This window comes from Drosophila ananassae, chromosome XL (genome assembly GCF_017639315.1).
Source record: "Drosophila ananassae strain 14024-0371.13 chromosome XL, ASM1763931v2, whole genome shotgun sequence".
Taxonomy (NCBI): domain Eukaryota; kingdom Metazoa; phylum Arthropoda; class Insecta; order Diptera; family Drosophilidae; genus Drosophila; species Drosophila ananassae.
The window spans coordinates 13,262,328-13,290,196 of record NC_057931.1 but is presented as its reverse complement, the minus strand read 5'-3'; the positions used below and the strand labels follow the sequence as shown (position 1 = coordinate 13,290,196).

Below are 27,869 nucleotides of genomic sequence, written 5' to 3'. Positions count from 1 at the left end.
TGAAATTCTACTCTTTCTTGCTAAAAAATTATTTTTAAAATAACTATCCATAAAAATACTTTTTAATAGTAATATTTTATAAAAATTCTATAATGTCCTTGGCATATCCTTTCGCATTTTGAGAGCCAACTAGTAGATATTCCTTCTGCTTTAAAAATTATTTTTCTAAATTAATTCTAAATTGGAAATTATGAAAATGGTAATATTTAAAAAAAAAATCCTATAATGTCCTTGACGTATCCTTTGGACATTAGACGGCCAACTGATACATCTTCTGGAGCAGACATCTTAGAAAACATTTCCGATCCTGTCAACGGGCTGCCCTACAAATTTTCACTTTCTCACAATTCAGTTTCAATTTTTTTTTCTCGCTCAACAAAAAAAAAAAAAAACAAAAAATTTACCCAAAATCAGAAATAATACTCTCACACCGACCACAGCAACAACAACAACAACAACAACAACAAGAGACCAACAAACAAAACAAAACAAAACAAACAAAAACATAAAAGACAACAACAACAACATACCGAACAAACGCCCGAAAAGGAAAAGACGATAATCAACAGGAGACAAGGAAAACGAATAAACGAAAGAGGGAGCAAAGGGGACACGAAAAAAATCAAAATCCAAAACCGAATTAGTAAAAAATAACAGTATATTTTAACAGTAATTTCGTAAAAATAAAGTCCTCGTTCCGCCCCCTAACCTCTAAAATCTTACATCTGATGTCTAATGTCCTTTAGGGACTAATTGACAAAGTAGTGCGTGCGAGAGGGACAGCCACGTGATCTCCTCTCCTCTCGTTTTTTGACCTATTGACCTTAGAGCCCCAAAAATCCCAAAAAATCCCAAACCCTTAACCCCCTAACGCCTAATTCGTAATTCTTCAATAACAGATAACTCTACGATTTGGATGACTATCGTCCCGATAACTGATAGCAATAGCCCGATAACTGATAACCGATTAGCGATAACCGATAACCGATTACCGATAACAGTCATCAGTTGTGTCTGAAACTGGACAGCCAATCAAGATCAAGTTCTGGATCCCCGCCCACTCGTACACCCGTCAGTCAATCAGTCAATCAATCGATCAATCAATCAGCCAATCAATCGATGAACTGGAAACCGCCAACCGATAAAGCCACCCGATAGTCGGATCCAATTAAATCTGTGAGTATATCGATGGAACTGCCGGGTTAAGCTTGTCTCTCCACTCGGCACTTGCCACTTGTGGCATGTCCAGTGTGTCCTTTTGTGGTATTGATATATCAATCATTGCATTGTTTGTCCCGCGACTCCTTCCACCCACTTTCCATTCCTTAATGGGTTTCTTTTTAAAAAATTCAAGATAGGGGGTAACAAGGCACTTGGTAGTTGGTCCTTGGTCCTTGTTCCTTGGGGGTTCTATTAAAAATATTGGATGCAAAAGATACAAGATACAATCGCAAGAAATGGGGAAATATTAGTCTTGAAAGGGTCATTTGAGGGATTAAAGTGGGAGAGCTTCTAAGGATATAATTCTATAGATTAGTGGAAAGAGAATTTTGCGAAGAGAGATCTATCTTAAGAATATTACATAATATTATATCGTATTATAGACGCCATTTTGTTTTTAAAAGGAAATTTTTGGAAATTCTTGAGAATCCTAGAAAAGGAAATTTTAAGGATTAAAATAGGAGAGAATCTAAGAATATGATTATAATTATAGATTAGTGGAGAACGAATTGTGCGATATCTATATTAAGAATATTATATAATATTATATCTTATTATAACCGCCATTTTGATGTTTTTTAAGTGAAACTTAAGAAAATCCTTAAGAATCCTTGAAAGGGTCATTTAAGGCTAAAAGTTGGAAGGGAAATCTGAGGAATCTGAGACTTGATAATGGGATTATAGTTCTATATATTAATGGAACAAGAATTCTACGCAAAAAGGATATATTCTAAGAATCTAAGGATCTATCTAAGAATATAATATTATATTATAACCGCCATTTTGTTGATTTTTAAATTAAACTTTAGGAAATCCTCAAGAAAGTACAGATTAGATTATAATTACCCTTTGAAATATGAAATAATATGATTGTAATTTTGTTATTTTTTTTCAATGAAAGTTAAGAAAATCTATTTAAAATTATAGATTAGATGAGTATTTCCTCTAAAAACAATAATTTTCAGAAGAGAATCTATAGATTAGTGGAACAGGAATATAAATCCGAAGAGAAGAGATCTATTTTGAAAATATTATATGTAAATGATTTTATTATTTTTAAATGAAACTTTAAAAAATCCTTAAAAAAGGTACAGATTAGGTAATTTTTTAAGATTAAAAGAGATATGATTATAATTCCAAAGGGAAGTGGAACAGGAGTTCTACGAAGAGAGATCTATGTACATATCTCAAGAATATTATATAATATTAAATCATATTATTGTCGCCATTTTGTTATTTTTCCCAAAGAAACTTACAATCTTTTAGAAATAGATCCTTTTTGGAAAAGAAAATAGAATAGATCCTTTGGAAAAAATAATTTATAGAAGAGTGATTATGAATTCTTTAGAATATTTCACCACTCCAGTCTCTTGTTGTTACTTTTGATTACAAATTCTAGGACTAGAATAAAATTTAATTCCTTTTTGAATAAATCACAACTTCAAGGAGGTTCAAGGATCAAGGATCCCCGCCCTTAAGGCACTTAGCAAAGTTTATATTATTTAGTTGCTCTCGAGGTCCTGGAAGTGCTACCGCCCATTAGTGGCTCCTGAGAGCGAAATGCGTTCTGAAAGTGTGCACTTTTCCGCCAATCCGCCAAAAGTTGCAACTTGCCACATCTCGGGAGATACAGTACTCCCCGGCTAAGAGCACTGATTTAAAAATAAGTGCAACTCTGGCAGACTGAATGAAGGAAATGAATGGAAAAGTCTCCTACCAATCACCACTCCCCACTCCCCACTCCCCACTCCCCACTCTCCACTCCCAATTCTTCCCGCATTCGTTCCGTCTTCTCGCCTCTCTTCGCAGCCCCTCTTCGCTCTTCGCTCTAATCTGGCGCTTCTCCCGTCCCCCGTCTCGCTTCTCGCTTCTGTTTCTAAATTTAATTCCCTCGCGAGTGAGACGAAAGCATGAAAGATGCGAAAAAATTGGATCAACTTTAGAGTTCAACATCCGCAAGGGAGAGGGAGCGAGAGGGAGCAGAATTTCAGGAGAAAATGGGAGAATTAGAGAAGGGGTAAGGAGTAGATGGAGAGGGGAGAAGAAGGGGTTGGGAAGGATCTTAGGGGGTGACCTCTTTTCTAATTAATTCCTGTTATAATTAAGGAACCTCTCTACTTTCTAATGGTTGTCTTCCAAGTTCTATAAATAAAATAGATAAAAGATAGTGTTAGAGTTCAAACTTTTAAAATTGTTTAGTTATTATTATAATATTTTTCAACTTATTAACAGTCCAAATAATTTAAGATAATTAATAATTTAAAGAAATTCCTAAAAAGTTGTTAAAAAAATACTAAAGGTTAGAGTTCGAACTCGTAGTTTAACAAGTTTCCCTTTTTTTAAATTTTAATTCAAATATTTTTTGTATTTAAACTAATTCATAGATGATATTAGTTAAGTTTTTTATAAAAAATATAAAATAATCAAGAATCATCTTAGTGTTTTTTTTTTTTGTTTTTAATTATAATACTAATATTTTTTACATTTTTAACAGTTCAACTACGGATGTTAATTGATGAAGTTTTTTTTTTATAAAAAAAGAGATAATTTGATAAAGAGTTTTTAAGAAGTTTTTAAAAAAGACTAAAGTTTGGAGATCAAACTCGAGAATCACAAAGTTTTCTTTATTTTAGAATTCTAATTCTAATATTTTTTACATTTTAACTAATTTATAGATGATATAAATTAACTTTTTATACAAAATATAATTTGATAAACAATTTCTTCAAAGAAGTTTTAAAAAAAAAAAGACTAAAGATTAGAGTGGCATTGTTTTTTTTTTTTAGTTATAATACTAATATTTTTTATATTTTTAACAGTTCAACTAATGACGATAATGGATGATATTATAAGTTTTCTTATAAAAAAAGAGATAATTTGATAAAGAGTTTCTAATTTTCATGTTTTTAACATTTTAACTAATCTATTGATGATATTAGTTAAGTTTTTTATAAAAAGATAATGCGGTAAAGAATGTATTCCAGGAGGATTGTAAAAAATATCTCTTTTAAGCTTAGGGTTCACCCCCTAATTGTTAAAAACATATTTAATTTTACGCTCAAATATTTCCATTTTTTATCTAAAATCATTTAAAGGAGAAAAAAAACTCCTCGCCATGATCTATTTGTGTGGCATTGTCGGTCTGCCTGAGAGGACTGTACCTCGTGAAGCGATAGCTCCTTGGACGCGCTGAGCTGCGCTGCGCTGCGCTGCGGTGTCCTTGAGCCTTAGAGAGGAGTCCTCTCTAAGAAAGGTTAGGTAGGCAGGCAGACGGCGCTGGCAGCTTTCGTAATTCCCATTTCGCATTTCGCAGCTGGTTGCCTGGCAGCCCAGATCCTTGCTGCTCCTTGCTCATCCGCCCTCCCTTTCGCACTCCGTATCTAGTCCTTCGAGAGGTGTCCTGTAGCCAAATGAGTGCTTCGCCCGCCATCCCTTCCCTTCCCTCAGTCTGGCTGGCTGGATGGATGGATGGAATTTTTGCGTTCAATTGTTCAATGTCCTGTGCCAGGATATAGCCCTTTGGATGTAGAAACGAGATTCATGCCGGATTCATGCCAATGGCGCTTGTATCTCCAGACACCCCTGGCAACTTAATTTGATTTGATTTATGGCCCACACGACCCTATTGCTTGTTAGCTGAAAAAAATGCAATTTTTATGCCGTCCCTCTTAGTGGATAGTCTTCTAGTTACTCCCTTTAACTTAATGGCTGTGCTAAATGGATTTAAAGTCACTAACTAATGTCACTAACTGGTTCCGGGCTGCAGGCCGCGGTTCTGAGCTATGGACCTCTCTCCTCAGATCAGACTTCAGACATCAGGATGTTTATTTTCTGATTTATAATTCCCCCAAAAAGCAGGTGATTTTTTTTAAGATATAAGGGTTTCCTATATACTATATAGTATTTTATACAATAACAATTAATTATAATTATATTTAACCAAAAACTTGTATTAAAATCTTCTCAAAACATATAGGGGTTTGAGTTTTTTTTTCTCAAAATATTATATTAGACTTGAGATTTTAGAGATTTTATTTATTTTACAAAACAAAAAAGTATTGCATTCTTCTTGATTTAATTATTATTTATTGTATATTATATACATACTATATAGTATTTTATACAATAATAATTAATAATAATAATATTTAATTCTCAAACATATAGGGATTTGAGCTTTTTTTCAGAATATTAGATCTGACTTAGTTTTATAAAAAAGTATAACATTCCTCTTGATTTATTTTTTATTTGTAGGTTTATAGAAAAAAATTCTGTATATTTTATATAATAAAATAAATTTTTAGAATTAAAAAACGTAGAACAGAGTTCGAAACTCACTCCAAGGTCTTCTTAAGCTTCTATTTATTTATTCCATATTTTTTTAATAAAAATTTAAAGCCTAAATTAGGGCAATTAAATTGCTAATATTATTGACCAAAAAACTAGTAAAAAATATATTATAGACTACAGATAAAAAGATATATCTTGTATCCAAAATTTGCCATCTAATTCTTCCAATATTGAGTCCCAGATCCCTAGCCAGGACCCTAACCACTAGAGCTTAAGGACTTAAGTTTCTATTTATATTTTTCTTTTTTTTTTTAATAAAAATTTAAAGCCTAAATTAGTGCAAGATATATAGATGTAGATATATAGATATAGATATATAGATATATCTTAATAGATCCGAGATTCCTTTTTAATTCTTTCAATATCCGAGTCCCTGAGCCAGGACCCTTACCAGGATCCTTTCCACTGGCGCTTCAAAAAATAGACAGGAAATATCCCAGACCTTCGGATTAAATCTCCTCTCCTCGCAGAATAAATAAATATAATTTCATTATGTTCATCCTTGAGCGCGGGGCACAACAAGTGGGGCATGCCACAACGCCTGCCCCTGCCCCAACCCAAGCCCATCCAGTCCAATGGAATGGTTGCACTCTTGCTAGCGCCATTGCAGGCGGCAAGTTGCAACAACCACCGTGCAACAGTGCCACCATGCCACCCGTGCCACTCGTGCCACCACCCACCCAGGACCATGGGGCACACTCTACATATATACATATATCCCGGCGATTTCATTCGCAGTCCGATGAGGAGACGCCACCCTGCCGCCACTCGGGGCCTCTTGCTCTAACACTTGGGCGGGTGGCAGGGTGGGTGGCATGGTGGTTGCGGCCGTTGTTGCACTTTGCTGCGCGCGCGCCATTTTGTGGCAAGTGGCAGGCAAAGTGGCAGGCAACTGCAACAGGCTATTTGCCATTCGTTGGGAGGCGGCAGTGGGCGGTTTGTGGCATGCCGGGTTGTGGCAGCAAAGGCTTAACCTTTGCTGGGATGATGTTGCAACCGCAGGCAACCGCTCTAACCCCCGGATGTGGCAGTGCCAGTGGCAGTGGCAGCAAGGATGGTGGTGAGTTCCTCAGATTTTTGCACCCTTTTCGATGCCAATCCCTTGGGGGTTGCGATGCACTTTTGTTGCAAAAAAAAAAGGCAATCCTTTCAGGGCTCGCCACCTCGAAATTGGTTTGTCGAAGGACGAGGAAGGACGTCGAAGGACGCCGTCAAGGATGCGGGCCAAAACTAATTTAAGAGGACCCTTTTGCCAGGCGACGAGAGATGAGGCCTATTAAACGTCAATTAATGTCACCTTCAACAACTGCAATCCTGCGGATGCATCCCCGCATCCTTATTCCTTCCTTTTTTCATCCCGGAACCCCTTTTTTTTTCCTTTTCTCTTTTAATTTTATTATGATTGCGACACGTGCAGGGGGCAGGCTAGAGAGCCCGTGGGTTAAAGGTCAGAAGTGCAGCACGTTGCATTCAACAAGTGAGGCGACATAAGTGCAGTTCCTTGTTGCGCCATTATTGCGGGCTATTATGCATTCAGGAAGGATGTATTATGAAAGCGATCCGCCAAGGATGTTTCATTGTGAAGGACTCTCAGCACGTTGCATGCAACGGGGCCTGTTGCACATTGAATAGTTGAACAATGTGCAACAGGCTTTTCTCTTTTATTTCCCTTTTTTATAGATTTTATTTTGGCTTTCTTGCTCTTCTAAGGACTTGCTCTCAAAGGACTCAAGTCCCTAACAGAACTTGCCTTAAAAATAGGCAATTTTTAAACAAAAGGAAAATATTTTATTTCACAAATAAGTGAATAAGATTAGTCCTTATTGGAGTCTTAAAAGGACTTCAAGTGAAAAGAATTTTTCCAAAAAATAGACCATTTTTAAGCCGAAAAAAATATTTTTTTTACAAATCATTTTAAGAATTATTTCCTTAGAGTTCTAACTTCTTTAAGGACTTTTCAAGGGACTCTTCCGTAAAAGAAAAAAACAACTTGTCCAAAAAATATTCCTTTTTTAGCCAAAAAAATATATTTATTTATTTTTCCCAAACAAATTTAAAAATTAAATCAGAAATTCTTAATCCTTAGAGATCTTACCTCTTAAAGGACTCTTAAAAGGACTTCTCAAGAAACTCCTATTCAAAAAGAAAATAATTTGTAAAAAAAAAAAACTAATTTGTAAACAAAAAATTGATTTATTTTACAATTAAGTTTAAAATTCCTATCATAAATATCTCTTAAGGGATAAAGGAGTACTTAAAGGTCTTTAAAAAGGACTTCTAAAGGGACTCTCATTTAAACAGTAAAGAATTCGTCCTAAAACTACAAAAATTGTAAGCCAAAAACACAAATATTTCAAAAATTAGTTTATAAATCCAAGCATAAATTTCTCTTTAAGGTGGTTACTTCCTAAAGGACTCTTAAAAGAAGTCCTCCAAGGACTCCTTTTCAAAAATAAAATAATTTGTCCAAGAACAATCCCAAAAAAAAAAAGCTTTTAAACCAAAAACACAAATATTTCACAAAAATTATATGAGAAAGTCCCACACATCCTTCAGATACTTTGAGAAAATGTCCCAAAATACTAAAACTAACAGTTCACAGCTAACGGGAACTAAAAGCAAAAGAGAACAAAGTAACGGGTATGAATATTATTCGGAATTTCTTGCGTAACTTTCAAGATTCTAATCCAAAGTTGGACTTTTAGGAATTTTTTAAGAAAAAATTAGCCCAAAAAGAAAAAAAGGATCTTGAAGGTTACAGTATCCCTCCTCCCACCTCCTCCGCCTGCACCGTCGCCTCCCCTTTCGCCCCTTGGCTCGCATTTCGGTTTCCTTTTTTGGCTGCTTTTTGGTTCTTTTTTTTTTTTTTATTATTATTCTTAGAAAATACAAAAAAAAAAAAAGAAAGAAAAAAAGAACACAACGCCGGTATAGAGAGCAGCTTTTGTGAGTTCGCAGTTCACTTCCTTTGCCGCTTCCTTCTTCCTTTTCCTTTTCATTTTCAGTTCATTTTTCAGTTTTCAGTTTTCAGAGCTTAAGCGCCGCCGTCGTCACCATCGCTACACCAACACACACATCCAGGCACACACACACACACACACATCCACACTCTTCTGTTTGGATACCTCCGCCGTATCCGTATCCGTGTGTGTGTGTGTGTTCTGGCTCGATTTTTTGGCAACGTTAGCTGCGACGCCGGCAGCGAGATGTGGCGAAAGAAAAGAGAGAGAGAGAGAGAGCCTGGCGCGCACTCACAAGGTCCTGGCCATCCATTGTCTATCTCTCTCTGGCACAGGGAGCCCTTGCTTGGGAAAAGGGGGGACAGTTAAAGGGGAGGAAGGGGGACAACACGCGCGCCTCTTTTTCTGAGCCACTTTTTTGAGTGAGATTCTCCAGAGAAAACGAGAGTGCGGCGCTTTGCTCTGTTTGCTCCAAAAAAAGTAAAAAAAAAAACAATTTTTTCTTCCTTCTCCCTCCAACTCCTCCTCCCCATCGAGGGCCTGGAAATAACTCGAAAATTAGATTTGGTCCCACAAGTAGGTGTCCTTGAGGCTCGAATTTAAAAATAGACAAATTCCGGGGATTCCGAAAAAGGGCACTTTTTATTTCAACTTCATGGGGAATGGGAGGCTGTGGCTTGGATTTTTTAAAACTATTTATGCTAATATTTTAGTTTTGTTTTTATATTTAAATATATTATTTATTATTTTTATATCTTAATAATACGTTTTTTTTTTACAAAAATATGACAATTTTTAATCAAATCGAAGCTAAGACTAAAGAAATAGAAGAATATGGTATTATTTTTTAGTCCTTTAATATAAGAATGTATGTTTTAAATTATTATTAATATTTATCCTATTTTTTTAAAAGTTTTTTTTTGAAATTTTAGGACTTTTAAGGGCAATTGTTTTAGATAGTTGCTTTTTAAAATACAAAATTGGGATAAAAGTAAGGATCTATGCAACTATATATAGAATTGGGATCTAACTAGATAGGATCTATAGTACTATACAGGATTGTTTAGTTTTGTATTATATTAAAACTTGTTTTCCCCTTTTTTTTAATTTAAAGATAGAATTAGGATAAACCTTAGAAAAGTGAATTTTTCAACAAAATATACAATTTTTTCAACCGGAATCTAGTTTTTATTTTTAAAAGTTTGAACAAAATGGACAAGATATGTGGGATATTAGATAATTAGGATTTGTGAAATAAAGTTGTTGAATAAAATTAATAATTAAAAATAAACTAGCCAAAAAAAATAAAGCGGAATAAAGGAATAAGTTAAGAATAAAATTAAATTAAAATTAATAAATAAAAAACTAGGCAAAAAAAGATATGAAATGAGGTAAAAAAAAAAATTCAAATGAAATTTGTAAGATTTCTTAAGTTTAGGAATAAATTAGATTAGGTTTAAATTAAAAGTAAAATAATTTTTAATTTTTAAAATCCCAACTAAAATCCTATCTCTAATTGAAATCCCATAAAATTAATTACCAAAAAATAGAGAAATAAACTTCTAAAAAAAATATCTGAAAGATTGTGGAAGAAAAGCCGGGTAGCCTGGGGGGCCGAGATTGGGAGCTTTTTTCCGATAACCCTGCTGAACTAGAAGAATTACTAAACCTCCATTTTAGATTCCATCTGTCTCATAGCTAGCTTTAATTTTTATCACCAAAAAAAAAAAAAAACAAAAAAAAGACGAAAAGCAACCGAAAAAAAAAGTCACTCGACTCGACTGGACTCACGGGCTCGCTCACTCACTTGCTCTTACGGTTCCGCTCACCAAAAATTTTCGGCAATTCCACACATACACACACACATACAGAGATATACTCTTTCACACACACACACTTGTGCGCTCTGCTTCTTAGTCGCGCGCGCTCTGTCTTTGTCTTTGCCTCAGCTTCTGCTTCTGCTTCTGCCTTTGCTTTCCTCTCTTGCGGTGCGGTGCGGTCCGGTGCGTGTATCTGTGTGTGTGTGTTGTATCTGTGTTTCTACGCGCATAGGAATTTCGGCAGCCGAGAAAAAAATGTGAAACTGTCGCGCTGCCGACGTCGCTGCCGCGGCCGCTGCCGGCGCACCGTACAACGACGCTGGTTCCGCCGCTGCTGCTCCGGCGGCAGTTCAGTGTCTGAAAACGCTCCCAACTGTAAGCAACGTAGCCAAAAAGTAGCGTCGCGACTCGCGGGCTGCTCCAACAAATTTTTTACCAAAAAAAAAAAAAAAAACAAATACAAAAAAAAATACCATCAACCCAAAAAAAAAAAGAAAAAAAATATCCAAACGCAAAACAGCGAAAAAATACAAGAAGAAGCAGCAGCGGTGGCGGCGGCGGCGACGGTGGCAGCAGCCTTGAATCAATTTTTTTAGTGTTTTTTGATATATTTTTTTTTTGTTGTTTTTTGTTGGTGGCTCTCTCCGAAATCTGTAAATCAGAATCCGTTAGTTTCGCGCCACGGATAACGGATACGGATACGGATAACTATCATCCGCGGCAAAACTACAACAACAAAAGAAAACTACAGAGCCCCCCAAAAAAAAAAAAATCTAAGAAGAAGAAGAATAAGAAAAGATAGAGAGCCCGAAGGAGGAGAAGGAGGAGTGTGTGTGTGTGAAGAGGGGGTGGTGCTGCGGCCGAATGGGGAGAGGGGGGGTTGGAGCTGCTGCTAATAATTTTGCGTATTCTTGTTGTTGTTGTTGTTGCTGTTGCTGTTACTTTTTTCGTGGCATATTTTTTGACTTTGACTTTAATTCGTTTGCCTTGCTCCGCTTCGCTCTTTCCCCACATATTTGCCTTGCCGCCGTGCGAGTGCGTGTGTGTGCGTGTCCGAGGAGAGTGTACTTTGTGTGTGTGTGTGTGTCTGTGTGTGTGGTAGAGTGTTTGAGAAACTTAATTTGTTTCCCCACCAGCAGCAGCAGCACCAACAACAACAAACAAAAGCGCAATTTTGTGTTTTTTTTTCAATTTTTTTTTCCTCTTGAGCTTAATTTTTTAAATTTCACCCAAAAAAAAAATTAATTCAAAATTAATAAAAAAGTTTTCAAGTGTTGCCAAAAAAAATAAAAAAAAAATAAAATAAAATAAATGTAAATTTCCAAAAAAAAAAAATCCAAATCAAACCACGCGCGCAAATCAATCGACAAAAACAACACCAACAACAACAACAATACCACCCAAAAACAGCAACATCGAGAAAAGGCAATTTTTTTTGAGGCACTCTGACATCATCTGCAAAGCTCCAGTCTCCACTGCAAGAAAATACGAGACACAACATAAAAAAAAATTGTTGTAAAAATTAAAAATAGTCAAAAAATCAAGGGGGAGCCAATAAACATAAATTCTAAACATCAAACACAACACAACAACAACAAGAACAGCTAGAACAACAACAACAAGAGCAACAGCCCAAAAAGTAAGCCAAAAGACGAAACAAAACAAACGGCCAGAGCAGCAGAAACCGAAATTTCCCCAATTTTGGACACATTTTTTGGGCCATATGCGAAATGGTGTTTTTTTTTTTTTGTCTCTCGCCCACTTATACACCAAAAAAAAATTTGACAAAAAAAATGCCAACAACAACACCCTCACACACACACACACACACACACACTCGCACTCACACTCACTCACATGGGCCCAAGATCAAAGTCAACAAAAGCTCGCCTCCCTCTCTCTTGCGCTCTCTTCCGCCGCTCACGCATCGCCCCGCATAAATCTCTCTCTTCTAACGCCCCGTTCTCCGGGCAACAGCTGTTAATGTTAACCCTTGCGTGGGTGGTGTGTCACCCCACAGCAGTGGTGGGCAAACTCTCATTTCCCATAACTCGCGAGCATAGGGCCAAAAATTCTGCTGCAGCGCTGCCGGCACACGCACAGTATGAGCGAGCTCGCTCCTCTCCGAAGCACTCTCATTAGCTTTCGTGAGAGGGCCAAAGTTGGCATTTTTCTCTCATTTCATTTCATTTGAGCGCCAAAAATATTCTGTTCTACCAATGAAAATGAATTTATTCGATGATCGGACCTCACTGGAGCACGACCATTGCGACAAAAAAATCACTGAGAAAAATGTTTCTTGAAATTTGGGAAGAAAAATTAATATTGATGAAATAATAAAATAATTTTTATTATTTTTTTTTTTTTTATTTTAATTTTTTATTATTCGTTTTATATTTTCTTTTATATTCCTATTATTATTTTTTTTTATTATCTTTATTAATTTTATTATAGTTCGTATTTTTTCTTTTATTTTTGTATTATATTTTCATATTTTATTATTATAATTGTGTAAATTCATTATACAAGTCTGAAAAATACAAAAAGTACCTTATTTTGTGCAATATTTACAAAATTACCGATGAACGAATTAGTACACAAAGTTTTTCGCTCAGTGAATGGGTTGCTCTCTTTGTTTTTCGCTGCTTACGCACACAATCAAATGTTATAAATGTGTGCGTTTTGCCCACCACTGCCCCACAGAGATGTCCCGAGAATTGTCAAAAAAAAAAAACTAATTCCTTTTTTTTTCTCCCTCCTCTATCTCTCCTTTTTTCTATCTCTCTCTTGCAGATAACTCTTTTTTGGCCCAATTGACACCAAAACTAAAAATAAAAAAAATTAAAAAATAAAATACAAACTCAAAACTTAAACCGTTAAACCAGAGACACGTTCGAACAAGTTAAAAAATTATACTAAAAAAAAATACTGAACGTAAACCCCGCAGAGAAACGCGTGCAGAGACCCAGAACCGAAAAAAAAGTAAAATTTCCAAAAAAAAAATACAAAAATAAATAAAATCAAAATAAGAAATGCTAACGCGACACCAATAAAACCCACAATCCAATCCAAGCCAACTGACTAAGCATTAAAAAAATATTAAAAAGAAAAATAAAGAAAGAAAGAAAAGTTTATTTTCCGGTTCAGCAGAGTTCATGAAAAAGTTGCAAGAAATTACGAAAATACAAAAAAAAAAAACGTGAAATCCCTCAAGGACATGATTCGCGAATTCTAAAATTCTAAAAAATAAAAGGCATCATTCCAAACAGAAATAACAGAAATAAATAAAAGAGAAAAAAATACTAAAATCCAAAAGAGTTGAAGCTGGAGTTGAAATAAAGTAGACAAGCGGAAAAAAGATCAGTTTCGAAAGTAAAAGTCCTAAAGGTCCTAAAAGTTGAAATTCAAAAGTGTTCCTCCCTCTATATAGACATCTATAATAATACTACTAACTAACTAACTAACACGCTCATAACTGATCCAAAAGCAAAAAAACATAAAAACAAGTAAAAAATAAAAATATAAAATAAATAAAACTAATTAAATCGGCAACTGAGAACGAAAAAGAAGAAGAGAAATCAAAATGGCATCCGAACTGGACCAATTCGCCGACCTGGAACTATCGAAGGAGGATCGGGAACAGATCTTCGACCCACCACTAGATCGACAGCAGTTGGAAGGTGCTGGCACCTCAAGGTACGTACTTTCTTCTCCATCTAACTGTTAATTACTTTTATTTATTTTTTTTTTGATATTTAGTAACTACTTATCTATCCGTATTATTCCCTAGAAAGATTTTCAAAGCAATTCAAATACCGCAGGCCTTTCTTCTCTCTAATCACCTCTCTCCCCCCAACAAAAAATTACAAAATTATTCCATCTTTTCATCTTGAATCTTGAATGTAATAATGTAGCTTTCGTAGTTTGTTGTGTGATGCTTTGTAGCTATTTAGTGCGCGAAGGGTTTTCACCCACTACCCACTACCCACTACCACCCATCGACCCACCTATCGACCTACCCACTTGGAAATCCGATACTATCGCTGGCACTTAAAAATGGCGCCCAACACTGAAACTGTAGGTTTCTGCAATCCGATGCGCCCCTCAACGAAAAAAAAAACAAAATTTAGGGATCTTTTTACAAAAAAAAAAAGGACTGGGAAACTCGGGAGTTCTAGGCAATCCACAATTGCACAAATTATCACGCCAAATAACATGGAGTTTGCCCCTTTCTAGAGCTTCCTAGAAGCCCCCCACCCTGCTCCTTGGACATACAACGCTGCTAAATAGCAGCTAATTTCCTGTGATAAATTGGGCATATCGCTGGGAGACAGGCAGCTACGAAGCTAGGAGGCATCCTTGCCAGCATCCTTAGAGCTTGACGGGCAAGACCCTCGTCAAGAGTTACCCTCGAGCCGCTCAAGTGGTGTAAGCAAACACTGAGCGGTCTAGGGGCTAGACAACAAGCTCCCCCGGTAGGCGAAACCATCATCATTGTCGCATAAAAAACCTCCTCATCCTCAGTCATAAGGATGGGGAGGGAAGAACAGCCGCCTTGCCTACCTGTCCTTAACTGCCTGGAGATCTGGAGAAGGGATCGCCTTGGCCCGATCTCAAGGAATTGATATACTGGTCGCACGCTGCTCAGGAGGGAGGAGTTCTAAGGAGGTAGAAGTTCGAAGGAGGTAGGAGTTCGAAGGAGGTAGCAGTTCGAAGGAGGTAGGAGGTAGAAGGCGGCCAAGGATCACTTGGCTAGGGGAGGTGCTAAACTATCAATGATGGACAGACCAGACCCGGGAGATCGAGAGACCCTCTCTCTCACCTAAACAGATTATAGAGACATTCATTTTGGCTCCTGATTCGATCAGAATGGAATCATTGTCATTGGAGTGTTGGTGCAGAACCTAAACGGATTATGAATGCATCGTTTTTAACCAAAATGTGATGGTTATGGGAAACGGAGTTATGCCAAAGGCTCTGCACTGGTTTATTCCCAAAGAAGGTTATCCCTTAGATGGGAAGGTTTTCAAAGAAGGATTATAAAAAAAAGCATGGTGGGCTTATAGGTTTTAAAGATATGGGGGTGGCTATGGGTATCTTATCTTAGGATATCTTATATAGCCCATACTTTAGAGCTCTAAACTTTATTTGTAGAAGACTTCTAGTCAAGAGAGGACTTCTTACACTCTGTAGACTTCTAATTAAGAGTTTCCAATAAGGTTATTAGCTCCCGAACCTTATACATAAGTGATGTAAAGTTTGTTTCATAGGGCTATGTATAAATAAATTATCCCTAAAAGGATATCTAAATTAGGGATAATTCAGGTCATAAAAGAGAGAATTCTTTATAAAATTATAGACTATAGAACTGCAGGAAGCAAAGGGCTTAGGTATTATAGGTTCTAGGTCTATTCGAATTTCAAATAATATATTAAGGATGTCTTATAAATACTAAAGAGTTCTAGCCTTTACTTACAGAAGTCTCTTTGCTTCTGTAGACTTGCAATTTATAGTTAGTAATATAATATGGCATAGAAGGCAAAGTCCTAGATCCGAAACCTTATAAATGAGTCTATTTTCAATCTTCAACTACTATTTAATGTTAAGGAGCTTTTGAGATACTTTTTAACATAGGGTTTCTATAGGGTAGGGTATATTATAAGTATATAGTATATAATATAGTGTTATGGTTACTATGGCTAGATGTATATAGTATAGTATATAGGGTGTCCTGTATTCGTATATATCCGCCGCAAAATAATATTTAGGGTTTGGCGGGAAAGCAGAAATATAAGACTTAAATCAAGCAGCCTAATATAGAGAGTACTATATATTATACTAGGATATAGTCAGTACTGTATATTATACTATACTAGGATAAAGAGAGTCCTACAGAGGTTTAGGCTTTGACTTTCAAAGTAAGCATCTAAGGAAGAGTTAGTGTGGTGTGGTTCTAAGTTTTAGATCCTGTCATCTATCCTTATGTCATCTATGATGTCTCTTATATGGGGTTTTTAGCATCCACTGTAACATATAATACCCCCTTCTATGACTGCTATACCATTTTAAGAAGCTGTCTAGATAGACTTCCATACAATATGGTTATAAGCTCTCTTTGAAGTCCAAACAGTAAGTAGTCCCTACTAGGCCCCTAGGCCCCTAGGCCTAGTCGCCCACAAGCCATGCCATTCCGGAGATTCCAAGTCCTGAAGCCTTGCTTGCAACCCGCTGGGGCAGGAGGCTGGGGCAGGATGGCTGCTGCTGTTAAGCCGCTTGTTGCAACAACAGCTAAGCCGGTGGGCAAACGCAGGAAAAAAGGCCAAAAGCTGGAGCATTTTTGGTCCCTCTCGAATAGAAAAGAAAAAAAAGATGGAAAAAAAACGAAAACCTCCAACTAATTTCCTGCTGGAATGCAAAGTAAACAAAGCAAAGCAAAGCAAAAAAAAGCAAAAAGATCTCACAGCCAAAAAAAAAATCTTTTTCTGTAGCATTTGGTTTAATCCTCTAAAGGAAACATGCCGCTGCCACAGGAGGAGGCATCTTTGCTTTGCTTTCATGCCTTTCTGTTGCATGGGGCTGGCTGTGATTTTGCTTAGAAAGAAGGGTTGACCTGACCCAGAACTCCGGCGAAACGATTCAGATTCGGATTCGGATCCAATGTTCCATATACATATATCTATCGTTGTGGTTGTGTGGCATGGAATGGTGATCTTCTTCAGGTTTCTCAGTGGAGTCGGCGGCTCGAAATATGATTTTTGTTGAGTTTTTAGGGGCTTTCCTGTGCCAGCTTCTTTTTGTTTTTTGTCTTCCTTTTCTTCCTTTTTCTCTTACTTTTTTTTTTGTATTTTTTTTTTTTAGATTGTTCTTTTTTTTTCTAGTCAGAAAACACGTTTCTCAGATTTCCGAAAAAGGGAAGCGAGTGCTCTCAAACATTTTTAATTATACTGCCCCTGGCTTCTAATGTTTGTTCACTTGAGGTAAGGATCCTAGGATCCTTGCTCCTGGCTGCAATTTGTCCTTTGCGCAGTTCTTCTAATCGCCTCAACCTCGTTCCCGCCATCTCGTTTGTATCTGCGAGGTAGCTGAGTCTCTGTATCTTTGTATCTTTGTATCTTTGTATCCATCTTGGGGTGGTGTGGGCTACGAAGCATATAACAGAGCACAGATTTCTCTGAAAGCCGGCAACAAATTTGATTCCCATCGATTATCCATCTAGCGCAAGGATGCACAAAAAAAAAGGGTCTTCTGCTCGCCTTTTTTGATTGACAGTCAAATTAGTAGGGCTCCTTGTTGTGCTACAGGCGGAAAAGGCTCCTGTTTGTCCTCCTGCTTTTTTTTTTTTTTTTTTGCTTTTTGGGGGTAGATTAGATCCGATCCAAAATCCGATCCGATCTAGTCTGGCCAACAGCTCCTTCGGCCAGCAGCTGCTCCTCAAAGCTCACTGAGCCTGACCTTGGTTTATACCGCTCTCCCTCTTTCTCTCTCTATATATATATCTTTCTCTTTCTCTCCATTCGCCCCCGCCTTTGTCTTAGCCTCACAATGACAGAAGAATTGAACCGAAACCCGTTCCAGCCTCAGCCCAAAATTTGGCGTTTTATTCGCAAGATGCTAATGCACTTGCAAAAAAAAAAGGTGGGGGTGTAACCCAAAACGAGATTTGATCATGAATAACAGCTTAGAAGCGCCAATTCGGTGCGATTTGCAAGCCACAAGCCGAAAAAGCATGCTTTTGTTGCCCAAAAAGCACTATTTGTCCAAGGATATCCATAATTTGATGATCTTTTGTTACAGAAACTAATCCCAAGCTAGGGAGGAGACTATTTTACGGCCTTAAAATTCCCAAATCTCACATTTTTTAGTAAACGAAAAACCGAAAAAGTATGCTTTTGTTGCTTAAAAAGGACTATTTGTCCAAGGATTTTCATAATTTGATGATTTTTTGATATAGAAACTAATCCCAAGCCAGTCTAAATATTATTTTAAGGCTTTAAAATTCCCAAATCAAATTTCTGAGCAAGCGGAAATGCAAAAAGTATGCTTTTTTTGCAAAATGATAATCTAAATTTGATGATTTTTTTTGAAAAACTAATCCAAAGTTAGTCCAAAATATTATTTTGAGGCTTTAAAATTCCAAACTTACGCTTTTCTCTAAAAAAAAAACCCATAAAGCATGCTTTTGATGTTAAAAAAAAACACAAATTGCGCTTTTTGTATAGTTTTTATGAATATTTTTTGAAGGAAGCGGTGTTTTGGTTCAATTATATTGCTTTTTTTAATAAATATTCTAAAAAGTAGCAACCTTAAAGGAAATCATGCTCTTTAAACCAAAGCACAGTCTCAAGTCTTCAGAATACCTAAAAATTTCGCAACGTGTACTTGGGAATTATAGGAGCAAATGCTGAATGAATTCCCTCCCAAGTTTAAGGACAAAAGTGAGCTTGTGGCGAGGGGGGAAGAGGGCCAGGGACACTTTACCTACATTCGCGAAACAAAAAAAGTATGTCCTGGCCCATATTAAGTTGGATGGGGGGGCGGTGGCCGGAGCCGGTAGCGGAGGGGCGTGCCAGTTGAAAAATTTGTTGCCCAGCGGAAGAGCAGAAGGACACCGACTTCAGTCGAAATCACTGCCAAGCAAACAGGATGTGAGAAGGAGCAGCATCGGTAGCCAGGTAGACAGGTAGCCGTTGCTAAAAAAAAAAATAAAGACATAAAGCGAATAAAAGTCTTGGCCTGCCCTAATTTCGGAATAATAGTGTTGTAATTTGCAGAATTTTGGTTAACCTAATTTTAGGATTGAGGAGATCGTGTCACGATTAATCATGTTCCATCTTGCTTTCATGCATTTGTCATCTCTAAGCGAATACCTATCATCTCTAAGTTGATTGCTGCTATTGATGGGAGCATTATCAGTTAATTAAATCGATGAAATCGTTTATCGATAGTGTTGCATCTAATTATGGAACGATCTCTTTCCAATACATTGTATATAAATACCTACGTGTGTATGTATGTATGTGTGTATTTTGTGGACGAATTCTTGCTGGTTGCTGTTGTTGTTTTTTTGGGTTTCTTTTTTGTTGTGCCACATTTTTGTGTGCTCCTTTATGTGTTTGCGTTCATTAGAAATTTCCAAGAATTCCAACGACAACGCACACACACACTGCCTGGGAAGTAGAAGTTATAGTAGTAGTTGTTGTTCAAGAAGAAGAACCAGAAGAGAGGAGGAGAAGCGGCAACGAGATCTGATCTGAAGATTCGTGTTACTGCTGGCTTAGTTTTTCAAAAACAAAAAACCAAAAAACCAAAAAAAAAAAACAAAAACCCAAAACCCGAAAAAAACACCCAACAAAACACACACACGAAGGAAGCTGGACAAAAAAAAACCCCACGATCGTGGGAAGGAAGGAGCAAGAAGGACGGCAGGAGATCGTGCCATCCCGCTCAACCCCTTCATGTTTAAACATGTAATAGTCATAGTCCTCTTGATTTTACTGTTATCCTGGCCTAGAGATCCCTTCCGTGGTGCTATTATCCTTCGGGGTTATCACTGTTGGAGTCGCAACTGTTGTTCCGGGCGGCACACGTGGCAACTAGGGATGTGAAAGGACACCTTTACAGGACTTTCTTCCCCGTTATGTGGGCACTTTCTTTTCCTTCTCTCTTGTCTGTTTTTTTTTTTTGGTTTTTTGTGGCACACCAGCTGCCAGTTGGCAACCAACCCTTTTCGTGTTTTCGACTCGTCGGCCGCCGCCGAGTGTCCGTGGTGTCCCCTATGATCCCCGAGTGCTCACTGCGATCCTTGCGTGTTCCGACACGCAGGTAGGGCCCCGAAATTACCTGATAGCGTCTCGTACTCTGTCCTGTGCCCTATCCCTATCCCTATCGCTATCCCTGTCCCGTTTCTCTTTCATTTCCATTGTTTGTTTTATTATTTGTTCGGCGGCCCGCTGAGGAAGAAAGCATTTCACCCAAAAAATACAAATAAAAGAGGAAAGAGAATAGGGGTTGCGATCCCGATACCGATACCGATCCCCGATCCCTATTGCGCGATTCTTCTCGATTCGATCCGTCACGAATCGGATCGATTCGATTCGCCGACGGCAGCTGCCGGCAGGAGCTTTCTTTGCCGGCAAGAACGAAGCTTGGCGAAAGCTCAAACAGCTGCCCAAGGCAGCTTTCGCGATCTGCAAACAGTGGAGGTCATAAAATTAGGACTTGCAATTAGAAAAAAAAAATAAGGTTAATAATAGTTATGAGTTTATAGCATGCTATTCTGCAAAAAGTTCTTAATTGATGGTTAAGATTAAAAAACACATTTAAAAATAAAATTAAAATTTAATTTTTTATTTATTTATTTTTTTTTTTTGAAAACCCTACCTATTCAACTGACCCCTATTGTGGGTGTGACTGTTTTCGTTTGTTGTTTTTGTTGCTTTCTTGCCAGGAAAGAGCCACTGTCGCTGACCTGTCGCATCTCTCTCGCCTCCTGCTCTCCCTCTCTTTCCACGCACTATCAGCAATTCGCGCCGGCTGCTATAGGGGGCGCTGCTGCCGCGGCCATTGAACCGCCGAAATGAGCAGCGACGCAACTGCGACGCCGACATAGCCTCACTTATTTTATTTATTTTTTTTTTCGTCTTCTCGTATTAATTTTAAGCGGGTTGTTGCCGCCTGTTTACAACTGTTTTTACCGTTGTCTTTAGCTTGATTCACCGCTTTTGCGGTCAACACATGTTGTCAAACACACACATACATACATACATATTTCGCAGTCCCGCCTCAGTCGGCAGCAGCAGCAGCATTTGGCTAGTGTGCAAAATTGTCACGTGTATGGCGGAGAAAGAAATTAAATAAAATAAAAAGCGAAATGAGAATAGACAGCGCGAATAAACAGCAGAATTCACCGGCAATAAAAGACCGGAAATAACAAATAGTTGACGCGCGCTGTTCGCTGTTTGCTCTTGTTGTTGTTTTTGGTTTAACCCAAGACGAACAACAACAGCAAACATACACAAACAAACACACACACACATATACTGCTCAAAAGCCGGCGCACGCAATGAGTGACGTAATCAGTTGTTGCACTTTACCTGCAGCGAATCAACAACAAATGCAAGGGGAGGAAAGCGCACTTGCGGCCAAGTCGAAGCTTAAATACGCTTGCAGTTGAAACAGTTATAATAAAATTATATGAAATATTATAGATTTTTCAAAATGACATGCACAATCATGTCTGGTCCGAATTGGCGCCAAAAGCCTGTAGGATCAAAAGCGCAACAGTTTTGGCGAAGAGAGAGAGTGGGAGAGAGAGCAAAAAAGCCGGTGGAAGAATTGAGAGAACAGGGAGCTAAGCTTCTCTTTATTGTTGTTGGACTACACTTGTCGGCAAAATACAATTACATTTCTTTATTTATTTAGTAACTTTAATAATTTCAATTTTCTTAAATTAAATATATATCTAAAATGATCAATAAACTTAACCTTTTAAGTTAAAGATCCCCCAGAAAAATATTAATTTTCAATATCACACATCCTTGGCTATTCGCGGCCATCTGGCAACCCAGCCTTCAAAATGTTATCTGGCTAACAGCTCTCCGCTCTGACATTGCCATTCGCATTTGGGACATCGCGAAATCGTCTCTCCCGCTCCCGCTCCCGCTCCCGCTCTCTTCGCGATTGCTCTCTTCCCCTCCCATGGCATTTCTCTCTTTCTACCACTATTGTTAACAGCACTGTTAACAGTCATATCAGAATGTTGGGGAGGTCTTTTCCAATTCGAATTAGGCGACGTTGGCATTTGGCAGCAGCAGACTTTGGCTCTCTATTTAACAGCACGGCCCTCGCTCTCCCGACGATGATGGACGGCCGAAGCAGTCTAGCACCGCGAACAGCTGTTAACATTAACAGTTTTTTTTTCGTTCGCACCGCACACAGAGCGCTTGGCCGCATATTGGATTTTTGAATATATTCCCGTCCCAGCGCAAAAATCGCAAACGTTCGAAGAACGGAGAACGGAGAGAACCGAGTGTCGGCCGTGGTCCATATACATAGTAGAGTTGAAAGCCAAAAAAAAGTTAAATAACTCTATCGAATTGTTTCAAAATCGATCGATAAAGCCCAAAGTCCGAAACGGTAATTACAAAAAATTACATTTTGCCACGAGCGGAACGTGTCTGAGTCTTAAAGTTTTGACCGCCCAACCGACCGAGCGTAATACCCGTCGTATCACTGATCGATTAATCGATAACTATCGGTTTTCGGCCATTCTCCAACGCGGCGGCGAGGCGACCGAGCGCGGGTCGCGTGAGCCCAAAAGCTAAACTATAAGCTAATTTTTTTGATCGCAGTTCTGTGGGGTGTTCAGCGGTGTTCTTTTTTGTTTTTATTATTTTTTTTTTTTTAATTTTTGTCGGAAATACACGAGGCGTAGTTGCACAACAACAAGAGATCCAGAAGTTGCAAAAAAAAAATATTATTTAAAAAATAATAATATATAGAACCGTCGTGTGTGTGTGTGTGTGTGTTGCCGCCTCCTACTTCACCTCCACGTCTTCGTCTTCCTTCCCCACCCCCCTTCGCGAAAACAGCCACATCCACGTCTCCTCTTCCGCTAAAAAAAAAACAACAAAAATAATAACAAAAAACCAGATAAAAAAGCAAAAGAAATATAAAAGAAAAGAAAATAACAGAAACTAGCGCGACGCATTTTTTTGGCATTTGTGTTTAAAGCTGATATTCCATGCAGCAACAGTGAGTGACTGACGACAGAGTGACCGAGAAGAGTGTGTGAAGAAGAAACAGCAAATAGACGGTGTCACTATTTTTTCAACGTGTGCTGCTCCCCCGCTGATTCGTAGTTTTTGCGTAGTTTTTTGCACGAGTCTCCTCGTCCCTCCTCGTCTTCTTTATCTTCCAGCTCACTCACCTACACACGTACACAAAGTACACACACTACTTGCATTGTCAGAAAGCTAAAAACAAAAAGCAAAAAAAAAAAAATAAAGTCAAAGAGAGAGAGAGAGAGAAAAAAACACTTGCTTGCATCGTGTGCCGTTATGACGGGCCGGCTTTTGCTTTCTTCTCTCCGCCATTCCCCTTTCGCTTCACTTCGTTCGTCTTCTTCTTCTCCTCATCCAACATGCCGTTGACAATTATTGGAAGGAAAATGCTCTCGAGAGTCGGAGAGTCAACAATAAAAATCAATTTAGCCTTCAGCTGGAGACTCGAGACTCGAGACTAGGAGATAAACTGACCTACTTACAATAGCAACAGTTGGCAACCCTATTCGGCGGCCGCTAATTAGCAAAACACGTTTCGACCAAACCGTCACCAAGCACAGTGTGACTTCCATTGGAAGACTTGCTAATCCCCTCACTACTATCGATATTTTCGATAACTTTATGATCTATTATAACGGTTATTAGGTTTATCTCTTTACATTGCTTAGCGCAAACATTTTACTTCCGATAATAACTATCGATATGTGCAGCCTGTGATCCACTTCCAGTGCTAGTGATGAGTCATTTTGGGTTGGGTGGGCGAAGGGGAGCCATAGGAATGCGGGGGCCGGAAAAGAACGCCAATCAGAGACCCAAAACCGAATTAAATCCCAAACGCATGACCACAAGGCAACAAAGAGAAGCGAAACAAAATAAATAAACCGAAAAATCATATCGGCACAGCACCACCAGATTTTGTCCCCTATTTTTCTTTCTTTTCTTTTAGTTATTTTTTTTTTTTGGGTGATTAACAAATGAGCGCGTGGATCGCGAAAGTGAGACGGAAGATAGAAGACGTTGGGGATCAGCGGTGTAGCGCTGGCGAGAGTGAGAGTGAGTGAGAGCGAGCGAGATGGAGCGAGGAAGCGGCAGGAGACGTCACACTGTTTGTAACGTTCCCCACGTCTCCACTCCCCCTTATCTCTTATTCCTACTCTTTTTTTTCCTAGTTTATTTTTTGCGAATGGTGAAATAGACAAAATTTGAAAAAAAAAAAATACAGCCAAAGGCAACAGAAGAAGAAGAAGAAACAACCAGAACAAACCAATGTGCGAGTGTGCGTGATCGGTTAGATAGAGCTAGAGCGAGTGAGTGTGTGTGGAAGAGAGCTAGCTAGAGATAAGAGAAAAAAGTTTCGCACTGCAAAAGATAAGAGAATTTGGAATAACTGTTACTCCAACACTAATCAACACAAAAACGTGAAAATAACAACAAAAAAAAAACAAGCCTTCAAAATGCACACCAACAACAACCACAACAATAACAACAACAACAACAGAGTCAACATCAACAGCAACAACTACTATCAACATAAATTCATGCGCTATATGGATCGGTATGTTGCTGTCCCTCTCTACCGTGTTAACACTATAAGTCCACCCCCCTCCCCCCCATATTCGGAATATCACCTGGGAAGTAATGGGTATTAGCCCCTTCCCCCTCACACATCTCCCACTCGTATTATCGTATAATCGAATAATCGCACTCAGTGTCCATTAGTTATCTAACGAAGCGCATAATCCCAAAGTTAAGACTAATCCAGCAGTCATTAGGGGTGCAATTAGTCTCTATTCCATGATAATATTATTGTTTTTCGATAATATAGGGGGAGCTCTGGGCTTTTTGTCTTTCTGCCTCTTTCGCTTGTTTCTTTGTTTGAAATGTCCATATGGCTGTGCCACGCCCACAGCTCCAACCCTCTTTCGTACACCCACGAGACCCATTAACTGAGTGGCAGAAATGTGTCATAGTTCTTTTGCAGTCAGTTGTTGTGCCATTTTGTTAGCTTGAAATGGCATTATGTCGCATTTCGCAACTGGAACAAATTGTTATCAGAAGAGTATAAATATTTTGACAGGAGATGACATGCCAGACCACTCACACCCACCACAACCACTCCGCCCTCTGCAAGACCAACAAGTGCAGAAAGAGAGAGGGAGAGAGAGAGAGGGCGCCACCACCACACCACCTATTTAGGTCAACCCGTTGTTTTTGCTCTCCCTCCTTCCTCTTCTGGCCACTGCAAGTTGCAACTTGCAAGCGGAAAAACAAGTTTTCCTCTCTCTCTCTATCTCTCTCTCGCTCTTCCGCTCTTGACAACAAACATGTTGACAAAATAATACCGTTGTCTAGAAATTGGCAGAATCTTTCTGTATGAGATTGCTTTCTAATTTTCGCAAAGCCCAAGTGAGAGAGAGAGAGTGGCGATGGAGTAGATAAGCTTGACAAATAAAATGCAAGGAGAGCAAGACAACAACTAACAGAATAACTAAGAGAGTGATAGTATATATATGTGTGTGTGTGAGCAACTTGTGGAATGCCATGAAAATAGAACAAGAAAAAGAAACAAGACAAGACCATTCCTGAATAAGAATATCGGCGAAATGCGTCATTCATTCTGCATTTGCGAATAATATGCATTTTATGTAAATGCATATCTACATGCTACACACATATCTACACACAATTCATATGCCCACATGTTCGTTTTCGAGACAAAAATAAAATTGCTATAAAAAGTATAAAAAGAAAATAAAAAAAAATTATAAATATAAGGCACATCGCAACAGATTTCCGACTTTTTCATTCATAAAAATGATTCGAAAAAAAAGAAAAGAAAGAATGAACAACAAAGAAGAGGAAGGAAGAAAGAAATTCATCTCTCTGTTGTTGTTATTGTTTTTGTTGTATTCGTTTCTGATAAAGCCCCAAAGCAGTGCGTGTGTGTGTGTGTGTGTTGGCAAATGCAGTCAGCGCCGCCTTTTTATAAGAGGGATAAAAATTAAAAAAAAAAAAAAAATAAAGATTCCAAAACAAATACACGACGGCGCCGACGCTGATGCAGACTGCGCTGCTGCCGTCGCTGCCACTGACAGTGCATGTTGTATTGATTAGAGAGTTTTCTACATACATTTCTACATAGCTTTTTACATATGTATGTCTCTGTGTACATATATGTAACATTCATAAATATTTACATACAAACATGCGTGACTTAGACAGCAGAGGGAAAAGTATTAGAAGTTTTTCAAATAAATACATGTAAAAGAAAAATAAAAAAGAAAATATTTGTATAAATTTATTAAAATTTTTTTTATATTTTTTTTATTTTTAATTAAATATTAAATAAATAAATTTAAAGATTTTAAAATAAAATAACTAAATATTTAAATTATAAAAATATCTAAATAATATTGTACCTATTGCCTTGCCCTCTATTATTTCCCGGCATGTAAAGGTCGCATTGATAACAAATAACGGCACCAAGTAGCTTTTCAGGTGCGTAAGCTCAAACATACACATGTACAGTATGTACATACTACATTCGTGCTTGTGTGTGTGTAGCGGTTGGCCGCGAGGTCATTTGCTTAGAATCGGTCACATGTCAGGAACAAACACGAATGAAAAAAAAAAAAATCACAACAGTAACAGACCAAGAAGAAGCACAAGAAAGGTGAAATTGTTGCACAGTCTGGTTAATGACTTTAGTAGACAGAGAGAGGGCGAAAGAGAGAGAGGGAGCCAAAAGGGGGTGATGGGTGCTGGGTGCTCTCTTCTCATTGGATGCAGTCGGCTAGACGCCGTAGCAGCGAAAACGAAACGTCAACGAACTGCAACTTGACATTTGCATACAAACACATACAAACGTATGTACATACATATATGTACATATGTGTGTATGCGTGTGTACATCAATGAAGAAAACAGCAGCAACAGATGTGACGCATGCTCTCAGCAATTACCGTTAACCGTCTCTTGCATGCATTTTGGAAAAAAATTACTCATTCATTCATTAATTTTTAGAAATAACAAAATTTATATTAAAAAAAAAAAACAAATATTGAGAGGAATTACTTAGAGAGAATTTCCCTGATGAATAACTGTAAAAACCTTACTTAGCGTGGAGCTAAAAGATGAATAACGGTAAATGCCCAATCGAAAAACCTTAACCCTTATGGGTGGGTGGTCTTTTATCTGTAAATATTATTAGTTGATTCTTCAAAATAACTTTGAAATACAAACTCCAAGCAAGGGGGTGATGGCGTCGTGTTTATTTATAAAAAGCTTGTTAAACGATTTGTAGCTTTTCTAATTGCAAACAAGAATATGATCGGGCGGGCTTGGGCTTGGGGAGTATTGAATTCCAGCAATTCCCAGTCCTCGGTGTTCCCGAGTTCCCGACTTCCAGCAACTGCAAACCAAAGAAAAATAGCAACGGTAGCGAAATTCGTTCTACAATTCCTGGAAAACAGCGCCGCCGTCGCCGCCACAGCCACAGCCACAGACCGAGTCGCCTGAGAAATGAACAGAGAAGAGCCATAAACATCGCGGCGAAAAGCTGGCTGGGTGTGGAAAGAGAGGGGGCAGAGGCGTCTGGCGGCGACGGCGGCGGCGGATGGAATGAAGGAATGCAGGAATGCGGATCTCTTTCTTTTTTCTCTCTCTCGGTGACTGCCACAGTCGCACCTACCAAAGTAAAAGGAGAGAAAAGTAACTGTTTTCACAAAACAGAAGTC

General features: G+C 38.2%; 1 protein-coding gene across 3 annotated transcripts in view; it reads left to right on the top strand.

Moving 5' to 3' along the window:
• The first annotated feature begins 327 nt into the window (after positions 1 to 327).
• Positions 328 to 27,869, top strand: part of LOC6502975 (insulin-like growth factor 2 mRNA-binding protein 1) — a 33,377-nt gene continuing 5,835 nt past the window's right edge. The window contains exons 1-3 of one of the 3 annotated variants that reach the window (XM_032453089.2): positions 328 to 643; positions 900 to 1,176; positions 13,145 to 14,047. In XM_032453089.2, the coding sequence (XP_032308980.1) occupies positions 13,935 to 14,047 (113 nt within the window). In that variant the 5' untranslated portion in view covers positions 328 to 643; positions 900 to 1,176; positions 13,145 to 13,934. Of the gene's footprint in view, positions 644 to 899; positions 1,177 to 13,144; positions 14,048 to 22,199; positions 22,487 to 24,302; positions 24,689 to 27,869 lie in introns of those variants that run through there. The other 2 variants (XM_001963450.4, XM_014905785.3) reach the window with 2 other exon arrangements.